Below are 12,493 nucleotides of genomic sequence, written 5' to 3'. Positions count from 1 at the left end.
AATGGAGAGTGACTGCCAGTGGATACAAGGCTTTTTTTTTGCGGGGGGTGGGGGACCGAGAGTGGGGACGGTGAAGAAATTGTTCTGGAAATATGGAGGTGATAGTTGCACAATCTTGTGAACATACTAACAAATACTGAATTGTATACTTTAAAAAGGTGAATTTTATGGTATGTGAATTATATCTCAAAAAAAGTTAACATCCAGGAAACAAATGATTGAGAAAAAAAACAGTTAACAGCACACAAATCTGATGAACTGCAGCAGTACAATGGACAAATAAAATGTAGTATATTCATATGATGAAATACTACTCAGCAATAAAAAGCAATGAACAACCCGGATTATCTCAGAAACATTATGCTTAGTGAGAGAGGCCAGGTATAAGAACAGAACACACATTATATGATCCTATGTATATAAAATAGAAGAGATAAATATTAATCTAGGTGAAAGAAATCAGAATGGCATGTGCCTGTGTGGGGTAGGCAGGGGAGGCTCAAGTAGCAGGGACCAATTAGGAAGGAGCCCAAGCAGCTTTCTGGGTGATGGAAATGTGGTACGTGTTTGCTGAAAGTCATGAACTGTAACATTTAGATTATTCATTTTGCTATATTTAAATCAGAATTTAACCAAAAATAATTTTAAGAAAACCATCACAGATCAATAGATAACTACACATTATTGTGATGATTCTTACAAGAAGTAATTTATATTCTGGCTCTGGTACTAACACGCTGTGTGATGCAAGGTAACATTTTATTATTTTGCCGTGTTTCATTCTCCCATCTGTATAGCTAGGAAATTGAAGGCACTTTCCCTATATTGTAAAGATGGTTTTGAAGTCAAAAAGTGTCACGTTATCATCATGAAAGAAAAGTGCAACATCCATTAATTTACATGCATCTGTGTCCATGTACTCCTATCCTGTCACTATTCATCTGTGCTCCTAAAACCAACTCCTAAACTTTGCACTGGATCTCAACTCCTCTTGATTATTCAGCAATAACCCCTCTCTCTCACAAAACATGAATTTTTCCATTATTACTGCATATGTTCAAATAGTTGCAGAAAATGCAATATAAAATCTCCCAACTTAAAAATTCCTTCCTTTACCCCACCTCTCTCTTGTCTACCCCTTTTCTCTGATCTTCTCAGCAAAACTCCTTTAAAAAGTTGTCTAAGTGTGTTGTCTCCATTTCCTCTCCTCCTATTCTAAAGAACCTGCTCCATAAGTGGAGAATTCATTATTGTTCCCCACTACTCCACAAAACTTGTTAAATGTAATATTGAATTAGCCTTCATCATTCTGTTTGACTTAGTATAGTAGCATCTGACACAGCTGATCACATTCCCTCTGCCTTCATCTGTTTCTTTTCATCTGCTGTTTATTTAAATTCTGGGATACCCCCTCTCTCTCCTGACTCTCCTTCTACCTCACTGGCCAGTCTGTCTCTTTTGCTGATTCTTCCTCTTCCACACAATCTCTAAATCCTGAACTCAGACCTCTTTTTTCCACTTACACTCAGTCACTGGTTGATCTCATCCAGTTTTGTTTTGTTTTTTAAAGACATGAGGTCTCACTATGTTGCCCATGCTGGGCTTGAACTCCAGGACTCAACCAATTCTCCTGTCTCAGCCTCCTGAGTAGCTGGATTACAGGTGTGAGCCACATGTGTGACATGATTCCCACCCCCTCATTTTTTTTTTTTTTTTTGAGACGGAGTCTCGCTCTGTTGCCCAGGCTGGAGTGCAATGGCATGATCTCGGCTCACTGCAACCTCTGCCTCCCAGTTCAAGTGAGTTTCCTGCCTCAGCCTCCTGAGTAGCTGGAACTACAGGCATGTGCCACCACGCCCAGCTAATTTTATATTTTTAGTAGAGCTGGGGTTTCACCATGTTGGCCAGGCTTGTCTCAAACTCCTGACCTCAGGTGTTCCACCCACCTCAACCTCCCAAAGTGCTGGGATTACAGGTGTGAGCTACCACACCTGGCCCGATTCCCTTTTACACCCAAATATGCTTCTATGCCAGGCACAGTGGCTCATGGCTGCAATCCCAGCACTTTGGGATGCTGAGGCGGGGGAATTTCTGGAGTCCAGGAGTTCAAGACCAGCCTAGGCAACATAGTGAAATCCTGTCTCTACAAAACAAAACAAAACAAAACAAAACAAAAAAAACATAGCTGGGTATGGTGCATGCCTGTAGTCCCAAATACTCAGGAGGCTGAGGTGGGAGGATAGCTTGAACCCAGAATTCGAGGCTGCAGTGAGCTATGACTGCACCACTGCACTCCAGCCTTGGCAACAGAGCAAGACTCTGTATCTTTAAAAGAAAAAAATGTTTCTACAGCAGTCTTCCCTATCCCTGTACATGGCAACTTCATTCTTCCAGTTCTGCAGGCCAAAATTTGATGACACTTCTCTTTCTTTCCACCACACAGTCCATCCTTCACCAAATAGTTTCAGTTCCACCTTTGAAATATACACAGACTTTACCACCTGTAAGTTCTAGTTGCAACCAGCATCTCAATTGGATTGCTAAAATAGCCTTCTGAATGGTCTCCCTGCCTCCTCTCGTCTTCTTTTAGTCTGTTCTTCAGAAAGCCAAGTAAATCAAATCAAGTTCCCCTGCCCAAAACTCTCTAATTAGCATGTCATATCACTAAATGTGAAAGTCAAAAAACTTCTCACTGTAGCAAACAGGTTCTATAGGATCAGAAAGGTCTCCCATTGCCCTCTCCCACTCATTCCTGTCCTGAACTCAGCAGCTTTCTTGTTATTCCTCGAATACCCTAAGCATGCTCCCATCTCAGGTCTTTTGTACTTGCTGTTTCCTCTGAACCACTTTTCTTCTAGGTATCTCATAACTCTCTCCATGTCTCAGTTTATGCTCAGTATCACCTTATTAGAGACAGTTTCCCCAAACACTCTCTAGAAAATAGTGGCCCAGCACTCCTTATTATCCGACGACTTTCTTTTTCTTTTTTCTTTTTTGAGACAAAGTCTTGCCCTGTCACCCAGGCTGGAGTGCAGTGGCCCCATCTCAGCTCACTGCAACCTCTGCCTCCTGGGTTCAAGCAATTCTCTGCCTCAGCCTCCCGAGTAGCTGAGATTAGAGGCACCCGCCACCACGCCTGGCTAATTTTTGTATTTTTAATAGAGACAGGGTTTCACCATCTTGGCCAGGCTGGTCTTGAACTCTTGACCTTGTGATCCACCCGCCTCAGCCTCCCAAAGTGCTGGGATTACAGGTGTGAGCCACCACCCCCGGCAACTTTATTTTTCTTAATGATACTTCCTGCCACCTAGACCATTATGCATTTAATTATTTGCTGTGTCTCCCATTAGAATGTAAGCCATATAAGGCAATATTTGGGTTGCTGCTGTATCACCAGCTCTTAGAATAGTATATGGCATTTACTAGCTACATAAATATTTGTTGAATCAATGAAGAAAAGACATAGAAGCTGGGACCAGCTGTAGTGGCTCATGCCTGTAATACAGCACTTTGGGCGGCCGAGATGGGCAGATCGCTTGAGGCCCAGAGTTCAAGACCAGCCTGGCCAACATGGCGAAACCTCGTCTCTACTAAAAATACAAAAATTAGCCAGGCGTGGTGGTATGCTATTTGGGAGGCTGAGGCAGGAGAATCGCTTGAACCCGAGAGGCAGAGGTTGCAGTGAGCCGAGATGGCACCATTGCGTTCCAGCCTGGGTGACAAGAGTGAAATTCCATCTCAAAAAAAAAAAAAAGACAAGACATAGAGCTCTAGGTATTGCTACTATTTTTATTACAAAAGACTTCTGGATCAAGACTGGTCAGGAGGAAACACCACCTTTAGTTATTAGCAGATGATAAAAAATAATGATATGTAAAACCTTTAGTCATTCCCAATTTTTAAATGAGAGCAAAAAGAGTAAATATATGCTTATAGAAATAATCACAGAGCAGAGAACACATGTAGAAAGCAAATAATTTCCTTAATTAAAAAAGCTGACCCCTGTGTCTCTCAGCACCTTTACAAGTTATACATAAATGTGCCTGGTATTTATGGCAATAATAAATAAAACTTGGGAGGCCGAGGCAGGCGGATCACCTGAGGTCGGGGTTCGAGACCAGCCTGACCAGCATGGTGAAACCACGTCTTTACTATAGATATAAAAGTAGCCGGGCGTGGTGACACATGCCTGTAATCCCAGCTACTCGGGAGGCTAAGGCAGGAGAATCACTTGAACCCGGGAAGCGGAGGTTGCGGTGAGCCGAGATCGCACCATTGCACTCCAGCCTAGGTAACAAGAGTGAAACTCCGTCTCAAAAAAATAAAATTAAATAAATAAATAAATAAATAAAACAAAACAACCTGAAATTCCCTTTAGCTTTTCTTGACTAAAAATAGGCCTCTGGAATTCTGCAAAAGACTTTTATTTCCACCATGTGCACAAATTATATTTAGCATCGAACACACATAACCACTACTGTTTCTGTGTTGTTGACCCATGTAACTTCACCAGTAGACTTAAAAGACTCAAGTCTTAATTTCTGGCTTGCTGAATATACAGTAACATCCAGTAGATACAAAGATGATATTAATTATATTGTTAACCACATAAAAAAGTACCAACTTCTGCCTAATTCTTTCTCCATTTAGTATATCCATTACCTTCTCCAGGTTTGGGATCCCAGCCCAGTCTCTCCCCTATAGGTGAAAAGACATCTTTCACAAACTCCTGGATTTCCTCATAGAAGTCTGTGTGGGACAAGAGAGTTGAGAGAATCCCCAGGTTACAGCTCAGGTCGCTCCATACAGTATAATTGGGCTCATTCACAAAAGCCTCCATGACTTTTAAAACCTCTACAGTGCTAATGTTTCCAGCTCGAGCCTGGGATAGGAAAAAACGTAAATTAACCTAGTCTTCAAACATAACCAAAAAACATAAGCATGCATTTTTGGCATTATCTACTGCTAGCAATTTCTTTGGTTTAAGGAAATGGGACTGTATAAGCTCAGAACACTGTTAGAATAAAAATCCTATTCAGATAACATTCCTTTTTTACTCCTTTGTTATTTTTTCTCTCTTTTTACAGAAAAATTAGAATGAATTATTTGCTATTTATACAAGAACTACTTTTAAAAATTACACTAAAAGTCCCAACAATTTGAGAACAACAACAAACCAGTTAACTTCTATTTCTACTCAGTTTCTGGAGGCTTGGCCTTGTTACTGTTTTGAAATTTTTCATACTTTCAGAAAAATTGCAAAAGTAGTTTGAGCTTTGGTTTTTGACAGACATTCTTTCAAAGCCAGACCTGCAAACTGTGTCAACTTAAGCCTCTCCTTTACTCATTTCTAAAAGAACATAAACTAGAAGGCACTACAAATTCAAAGTCCTTTCAGAACTAACAGAGTTAAGAAAAAGAACTTCTGTTATAGCAGCCAACTGCACAAACAGCTCACTCTCCTGGGACAGGTCTCTCTCAGCAATTAGATCAGCAGATGTGAGGTTTTGTGCATCAATGCTAATCTGTGTTTATACAAAGGCGGAATCCAAAACCAGTGACTGCAGAGGGGAGGGAAAATTTCCAGTCCAATTTAAAGGAATACTAGGAGGAATACGACAATTTTATCATAAAGACATCTGGAAATTACCTAACCTACGCTGAAGTCATAAAGAAAATAATACTCATTGCTGCTTTAAATCCTTTCTGGAAGAAAGCCAAATATAAATATAATTCTAAAGCTAATGGGATATAATTTGAAATAAGAACACGATGTTTAAAAATTCTGGCTTTCCCAGCAAAGTACAACCACTATTTAGAAAAACATAAAATCGGCCGGGCACGGTGGCTCATGCCTGTAATCCCAGCACTTTGGGAGGCCGAGCTGGGCAGATCACGAGGTCAGGAGATGGAGACCATCCTGGCTAACATGGTGAAACTCCGTCTCTACTAAAAAATACGAAAAATTAGCCGGGCATGGTGGCAGGCGCCTGTAGTCCCAGCTACTCAGGAGGCTGAGGCAGGAGAATGACGTGAACCTGGGAGGCAGAGCTTGCAGTGAGCCAAGATTGCGTCACTGCACTCCAGCCTGGGTGACAGAGCAAGACTCCGTCTCAAAAAAAAAAAAAAAAAAAAAAAAAAAAAAAAAAAATCACTCTGACTTAATTATTTTAAAAACCTATCAGTAGGGTCATTTCTTCAAGGCTCATATTTATTTCTACTGAAAAGAAAGGAATTTTTTGCCTTACAAAGGATAGTTTAATTAAGAGTTTCAGAAAGCTGGCTTAGGAGTAGTGAAATGGGATTTAAATTATATAGCCTCAATCTTGTCATATTAAAAATAGTCATTTGCTCTAGTCCCAAAGGTGTTTTTAACCATCAAGAAGACCCATATTCTTCTAATTATGTTTCAGACACTCCAGGAAAAATAAAATCTTTTAATCAGCAAAATCCATCATATTACTTAAGTCACAGATGCTCACCAAGGAGAAGAGGTCATTCTGTAATCCAAGTCGATCCACAGGGGGCAGAGAAAGGTCACGAATGCCTGGTAATAAACTTTCCAGCATGGCAGAGCTGTACTGGGTCCGATAAAACCCCACTGTTCCTAAGTTTAACTGCAAAGATATCCAGTAAGTACTATTAAACAGCTCCATTAATTTTTAAAATCAACCTTTTGTATGTTTAAAAGGAGTTCTGGTTTTAGATATATCTGGATGAAAAACAATTAAGACCATCTATGCCAACTAATGGATTAAAACAAGACAACACATCAAGATAGAATGAATGCACAGACAAAAGAAAAGGGAAACTTGAAATTGTGGGGGCCAAAGTGAGGGACAGTAGAAAGAACATGGAAGGGACAAAATAATGTGGGTAAGTTTCTATTTCTAACCTCAATTTTAGGTTTACAGAAAATACTTAATATATATGAAAACACCTGGACAGTAGAATCTCTAAGAAAGCTTAGGCCTTTACAAACATTGATCTTATAAGCACAGAGACTGAACGGATTAACAATTTTCAGATCCCAATTTTAAAGAATTACATGGACCTAAAAGGCAATTTCATAAGATTTTTGGCGTGAGGTAATTACTGACTGCATTATTCTTTTTTTTTTTTTTTTTTTTGAGATGGAGTCTCGCTCTGTCGCCCAGGCCGGAGGGGAGTGGCATGATCTCAGCTCACTGCAACTTCCACCTCCCAGGTTCAAGTGATTCTCCTGCCTCACCCTCCCAAGCAGCTGGGATTACAGGTACCCACCACCACACCCAGCTAATTTTGTATTTTTAGGAGAGACAGGGTTTCACCATGTTGGCCAGGCTGGTCTCGAACCCCTGACCTCAGGTGATCCGCCACGCCTCAGCCTCCCTGGGATTACAGGCATGAGCCACTGCGCCTGGCAACTGCATTATTCTCTATGGGCTATTTACCAATAGCCAAAAAATATTTTTGAGAACATTTATATTCAAAATAGTTAAATGGTAAAACAGTAAGATATAAATATTTTACTATTTATATGTAAATATTTTTAAAACCACCCCTACAATTTTAACTCAACTATCACTTTATTGATTCCCTTTATTTAACCTAATCAAAATTGTAGTGTACATAACTTTTTCTCATTTATCAGAAATTTTTCATGTTGCTACAAGATAATCTTCCAGATAATTTTAAATGGTAATATTCCAGTGAGTATATTTTAAATATATATTTAAAAAAGTAAAACAATGCCAGGCATGGTGGCTCATGGCTATAATCCTAGCTACTCTGGAGCCTGAGGTGGGAGGATCGCATGAGCCTAGGAGTTTGAATCCAGCCTAAGCAACATAGTGAGACCCCCAACTCGAAAAAAAAAAAAAGTTGATAAACAGGAACATGGCTTTTTTTTTTTTTTTTTTTTTTTTTTTTTTTCAGATGGAGTCTCACCCTGTCACCCAGGCTGGAGTGCAATGGCGCGATCTCGGCTCACTGCAACCTCCGCCTCCTGGGTTCAAGCGATTCTCCTGCCTCAGCCTCCTGAGTAGCTAGGATTACAGGTGCACGCCATCACGACTAATTTTTTTTTCATATCTTTAGTAAAGACAGGGTTTCACCATGTTGGTGGGACTGTTCTTCAACTCCTGACCTTGTGATCTGCCTGCCTCGGCCTCCCAAAGTGACCTGCCTGCCTCGGCCTCCCAAAGTGCTGGGATTACTCCCAAAGTGCTACCGTGGCGCCCGGCGGGCTTTCTTTTTTAAAAAGCACAAATGTCTGATAAAATGTGTAATTCCTATTAGGAACACACAATTAAGAGTTTGTAGTAAATACTTTCATTATGAAAGGCACAGAGTACAGAATAATGAAAAATAATTCTTACCTACTGGTATTTTTGTGAAATGGTTTTGAAATACCAGCTAAGGAATTTTACATTTCAGTGACACGAACCGATTATTATATATGTCTGCTCTCACTAGATTACAACAGTACAGATATGGTGACAACACATCATTGAAGTTAACCTTTCATTACAATAACAGGGGAGTTTGAAGGTGTGAGACTACAAATATTTTGGTTCATATAAGCTTACACTCAATCTACTTTTTTTTTCTTCTCCTCCTTAGTCCTATGCCTTTGGATCTGCTTCTCTACCACTACCTTCCCTAACATAAGGACAAATGTTTGGACAATACTATATGAAAATTCGTCCTAAATCTCACAAAGAAAAGTTTAGGTTTTTTTTTTCTTTGAAACTACTAAACTGAAGCAGAATTTAAAGCCGGCCATAAAATGTATAAATGAGAGAAATCTGTTTAGGTAAGATTCCGAACTCACCTTCACCCACTGGTCTGGTTTGACATTTTTCAAAACCACATTCATCTCTGGCCTGTCCATTAGAATTTTTAGTTTGGCCTGGTTGGGGTCTTCACTAGTAGAGATTGTGATAGGGACCATCCACTGGGGACAATCTTCACCTAAGCAAGAGAAGAACAAACAAATTTTGCACTGGGACAAACAGAAGGTAAGGTGGAGAGAGGAGTGGTGGTGTTCTAGCCAGGAGCCCAAGCCTAACTGTTAAGTCAATAGTTCATTCTTAGTGGTACATGACCTCTTCCAGATAACCTGAATAGTATCAGTGCCAAGGAAGGGATAATTTATGAACAAAATCACATGTTGTCTAAAAAAAGAAAGCAGTTAACTCACTTGTAGAATCACAAATGCAATGACTTAAACTTAATTATCATTTTCCCCTTACAGAGCAAAGACAGCAATTTTACTGTTAAATTAAAATATATATATACATATATATACATATATATACATATATATGTATATATATGTGTGTATTTTTTTTTGGAGACAGAGTTTTGCTGTGTCGCCCAGGCTGGAGTGTGGTGGTGGGATCTCAGCTCACTGCAACCTCTACCTCCCGGGTTCAAGAGGTTCTTGTGCCTCAGCTTCCTGAGTAGCTGGGACTACAGGTGTGTGCCACCATACCCAAAAATACACAATTTTTTTTTTGTACTTTATTAGTAGAGATGGGGTTTTGCCATATTGGCCAGGCTGGTCTCGAACTCCTGGCCTCAAGGGATCCACCCGCCTCGGCCTCCCAAAGTGCTGGGATTACAGGTATGAGCCACTGCGCCTAGCCTTCATATATCATTTAAAAACAAATTCTAAGGTGCAGTCCTTAACAGGTATACACACTGCTGAAATATCGAAGGGTTAATATTTATTGTTGTGATAGACAGGATACAACCTGGAAGCTGTTATGTTCCGTCACAGAGGAGTCATATCTATAAGCCAACGGTTTTGTAAGGCAGAAACACTGTCTTATATATCAGACAGCAAAACAGATTTGGCATTAAGATGCCAAACAAAAAAAGAGTCCTTGCCCAGTACATTCATGGAAATGGAGCTACTTTAATAAACTACATCGCTTTAGGCCGGGCGCGGTGGCTCACGCTTGTAATCCCAGCACTTTGGGAGGCCGAGGCGGGCAGATCACGAGGTCAGGTGATCGAGACCGCGGTGAAACCCCATCTCTACTAAAAATACAAAAAAAAATTAGCCGGGCGTAGTGGCGGGCGCCTGTAGTCCCAGCTACTCGGAGAGGCTGAGGCAGGAGAATGGCGTGAACCCAGGAGGCGGAGCTTGCAGTGAGCCGAGATTGCGCCACTGCACTCCAGCCTGGGCGACAGAGCAAGACTCCGTCTCCAAAAAAAAATAAATAAATAAAATAAATAAATAAATTACATAGCTTTATGCTACCAGGTTAAACCACAAAGTAAAATTTCTCCGATATTGGGATACTGCAAGTTTTAATGTTGCCTCTATTGCTCACAGAGTATTAGAAAAGCCTGTCAGTACTACAATGTAGATTACAGGTAAGAGGCAGAAAATGGCAACTGTGACACGTACAGATTTATTTGGGTAATAAAACTGTCATCTGACTTGTTAGATATTTTTTTTCCCCCAGACAGGGTCTCGCCGTGACACCCAGGCTAGAATGCAATGGCACGATCATGGCTCACTGCAGCCTCGATCTCATGGGCTCAAGAGATTCTCCAACTCAGGCTCCCAAGTAGCAGGGACTGCAGATGCATGCCACCATGCCAAGCTAATTTTATTTATTTTTTTGAGATGAGGTTTTGCCATGTTGCCCAGGCTGGTCTCAAACCCCTGGGCTCAAGCAATCTGCCGACCTTGGCCTCCCAATGTACTGGGACTACAGGTGTGAACCACTGTGCCCAGCTTTGTTAGATATATTCATTAAAAGAGTAATTCTATGGCTGGGCACAGTGACTCACACCTGTAATACCAACACTTTGGGAGGCTGAGGCGGGCGGATCTCGAGGTCAGGAGTTCAAGACCAGCCTGGGCAACATGGTGAAACCCTGTCTCTACTGAAGATACAAAAAATTAGCTGAGCATGGTGGCATGTTCCTGTTAATCCCAGCTACTTGGGAGGCTGAGGCAGGAGAACTGCTTCAACCCAGGAGGCGGAGGTTGCAGTGAGCCGAGATCATGCCATTGCACTCTAGCCTAGGTGACAGGGCAAGACTCAGTCTCAAAAAAAAAAAAAAGTAATTCTAGGCTGGGCGTGGTGGCTCACGCCTATAATCCCAGCACTTTGGGAGGAGGCCAAGGCAGGCGGATCACCAGAGGTCATGAGTTCGAGACCAGCCTGGCCAACGTGGCAAAACCCTGTCTCTATTAAAAATACAAAAATGAGCTGGGCAGTGTGGCATGCGCCTGTAATCCCAGCTACTCAGGAGGCTGAGGCAGGAGAATTGCTTGAACCTGGGAGGCGGAGGTTGTAGTGAGCCGAGGTTGTACCACTGCACTCCAGACTCCAGCCAGGGCGACAAAGCGAGACATGAGTAGCTGTCTCACAAAAAAAAAAAAAAATCAGGCCAGGCAAGGTGGCTCACGCCTGTAATCTCAGCACTTTGGGAGGCCGAGGCGGGTGGATCATGAGGTCAGGAGTTCAAAATCAGCCTGGCCAAGATGGTGAAACCCCATCTCTACTAAAAATAGAAAAATTAGCTGGGCGTAGTGGTGGGCGCCTGTACTCCCAGCTACTCAGGAGGCTGAGGCAGAGAATCGCTTGAACCTGGGAGGCAGAGGTTGCAGTGAGCTGAGATCGTGCCACTGAACTCCAGCCTGAATGACAGAGCGAGACTGTGTCTCAAAAAAAAAAAAAAAAAAAAAAAAGACTAATTCTAACTGCTAAGGAAGGTTAAGGGCAGAAGGCCATACGTCTTAACTGAGTTGAATGTATCAGATTTTTAGTGAGTGGAACATGACAAGGCATTGATGATTCTCATATATACCTCCCCTTTGTTGAGAACTGTTGCTTTAAAGGAAGCAAGAAAGGTATAGATAAACACTTTACTTCTTGATTTTTTCAACTAATCTCAATTTCCTGGGTAAAATTTTATGGGTAAAGATAATCTAATGACATATGGAAATATATGAAAATGGCAATTAAGAGCATAAATTCATGGAGTCCAACTATTTTGAATTCCCACTCTTTACCTTCTTAGATAGGTGACCTTGAGCAATTTAACTAATTTAGCTATGCTGCAGCATCCTCATCTGTAAAGTAGAAATAATGTGACCTACCTTATAAGGAAGCTGAGAATATAAAATAAGAGCCAGTTATAGTACTTAGCACAATGACTGGTACATAATAAATCTAAATAATCACTGGACTTTACTCACTTATTTACTTACTATGCCCAAGCATTAAAAAAAAGAATTACCTACTCCCCCCACCTACCCCTCACCCCTGACACACACAGTAAGTCCTCTTTTAGGAGATTAAGGCTAGAGACGTCACTTCCTGGGTATTACTAGCTTTCTTCATTCATCATAGCCTCCAATAACACACAGAAACATGGAATTTCAAAAACTAAGAAAGTGACTAAATACTACAAATACCTTGTGAATGTCCTTTTTTATTTCCTGAATTTTTTTCTTATTTTTATTTTGAGACAAGGTCTCACT

General features: G+C 41.0%; 1 protein-coding gene across 1 annotated transcript in view; it reads right to left on the bottom strand.

Annotated features, from left to right (window-relative positions):
• Positions 1-12,493, bottom strand: part of LOC100584360 (puromycin-sensitive aminopeptidase-like) — a 34,144-nt gene that overhangs the window by 11,798 nt on the left and 9,853 nt on the right. The window contains exons 6-8 of the mRNA XM_030807960.1: positions 8,816-8,955; positions 6,483-6,617; positions 4,663-4,882 (exon numbers count right to left, since the gene is read on the bottom strand). Coding sequence (XP_030663820.1) covers positions 4,663-4,882; positions 6,483-6,617; positions 8,816-8,955 — 495 coding nt within the window. The remainder of the gene's footprint in view (positions 1-4,662; positions 4,883-6,482; positions 6,618-8,815; positions 8,956-12,493) is intronic.

This window comes from Nomascus leucogenys, unplaced genomic scaffold (assembly GCF_006542625.1).
Source record: "Nomascus leucogenys isolate Asia unplaced genomic scaffold, Asia_NLE_v1 Super-Scaffold_258, whole genome shotgun sequence".
Taxonomy (NCBI): Eukaryota; Metazoa; Chordata; class Mammalia; order Primates; family Hylobatidae; genus Nomascus; species Nomascus leucogenys.
Note: the sequence above shows the minus strand (reverse complement) of the source record. Positions and strands in the feature narration are given on the sequence as shown.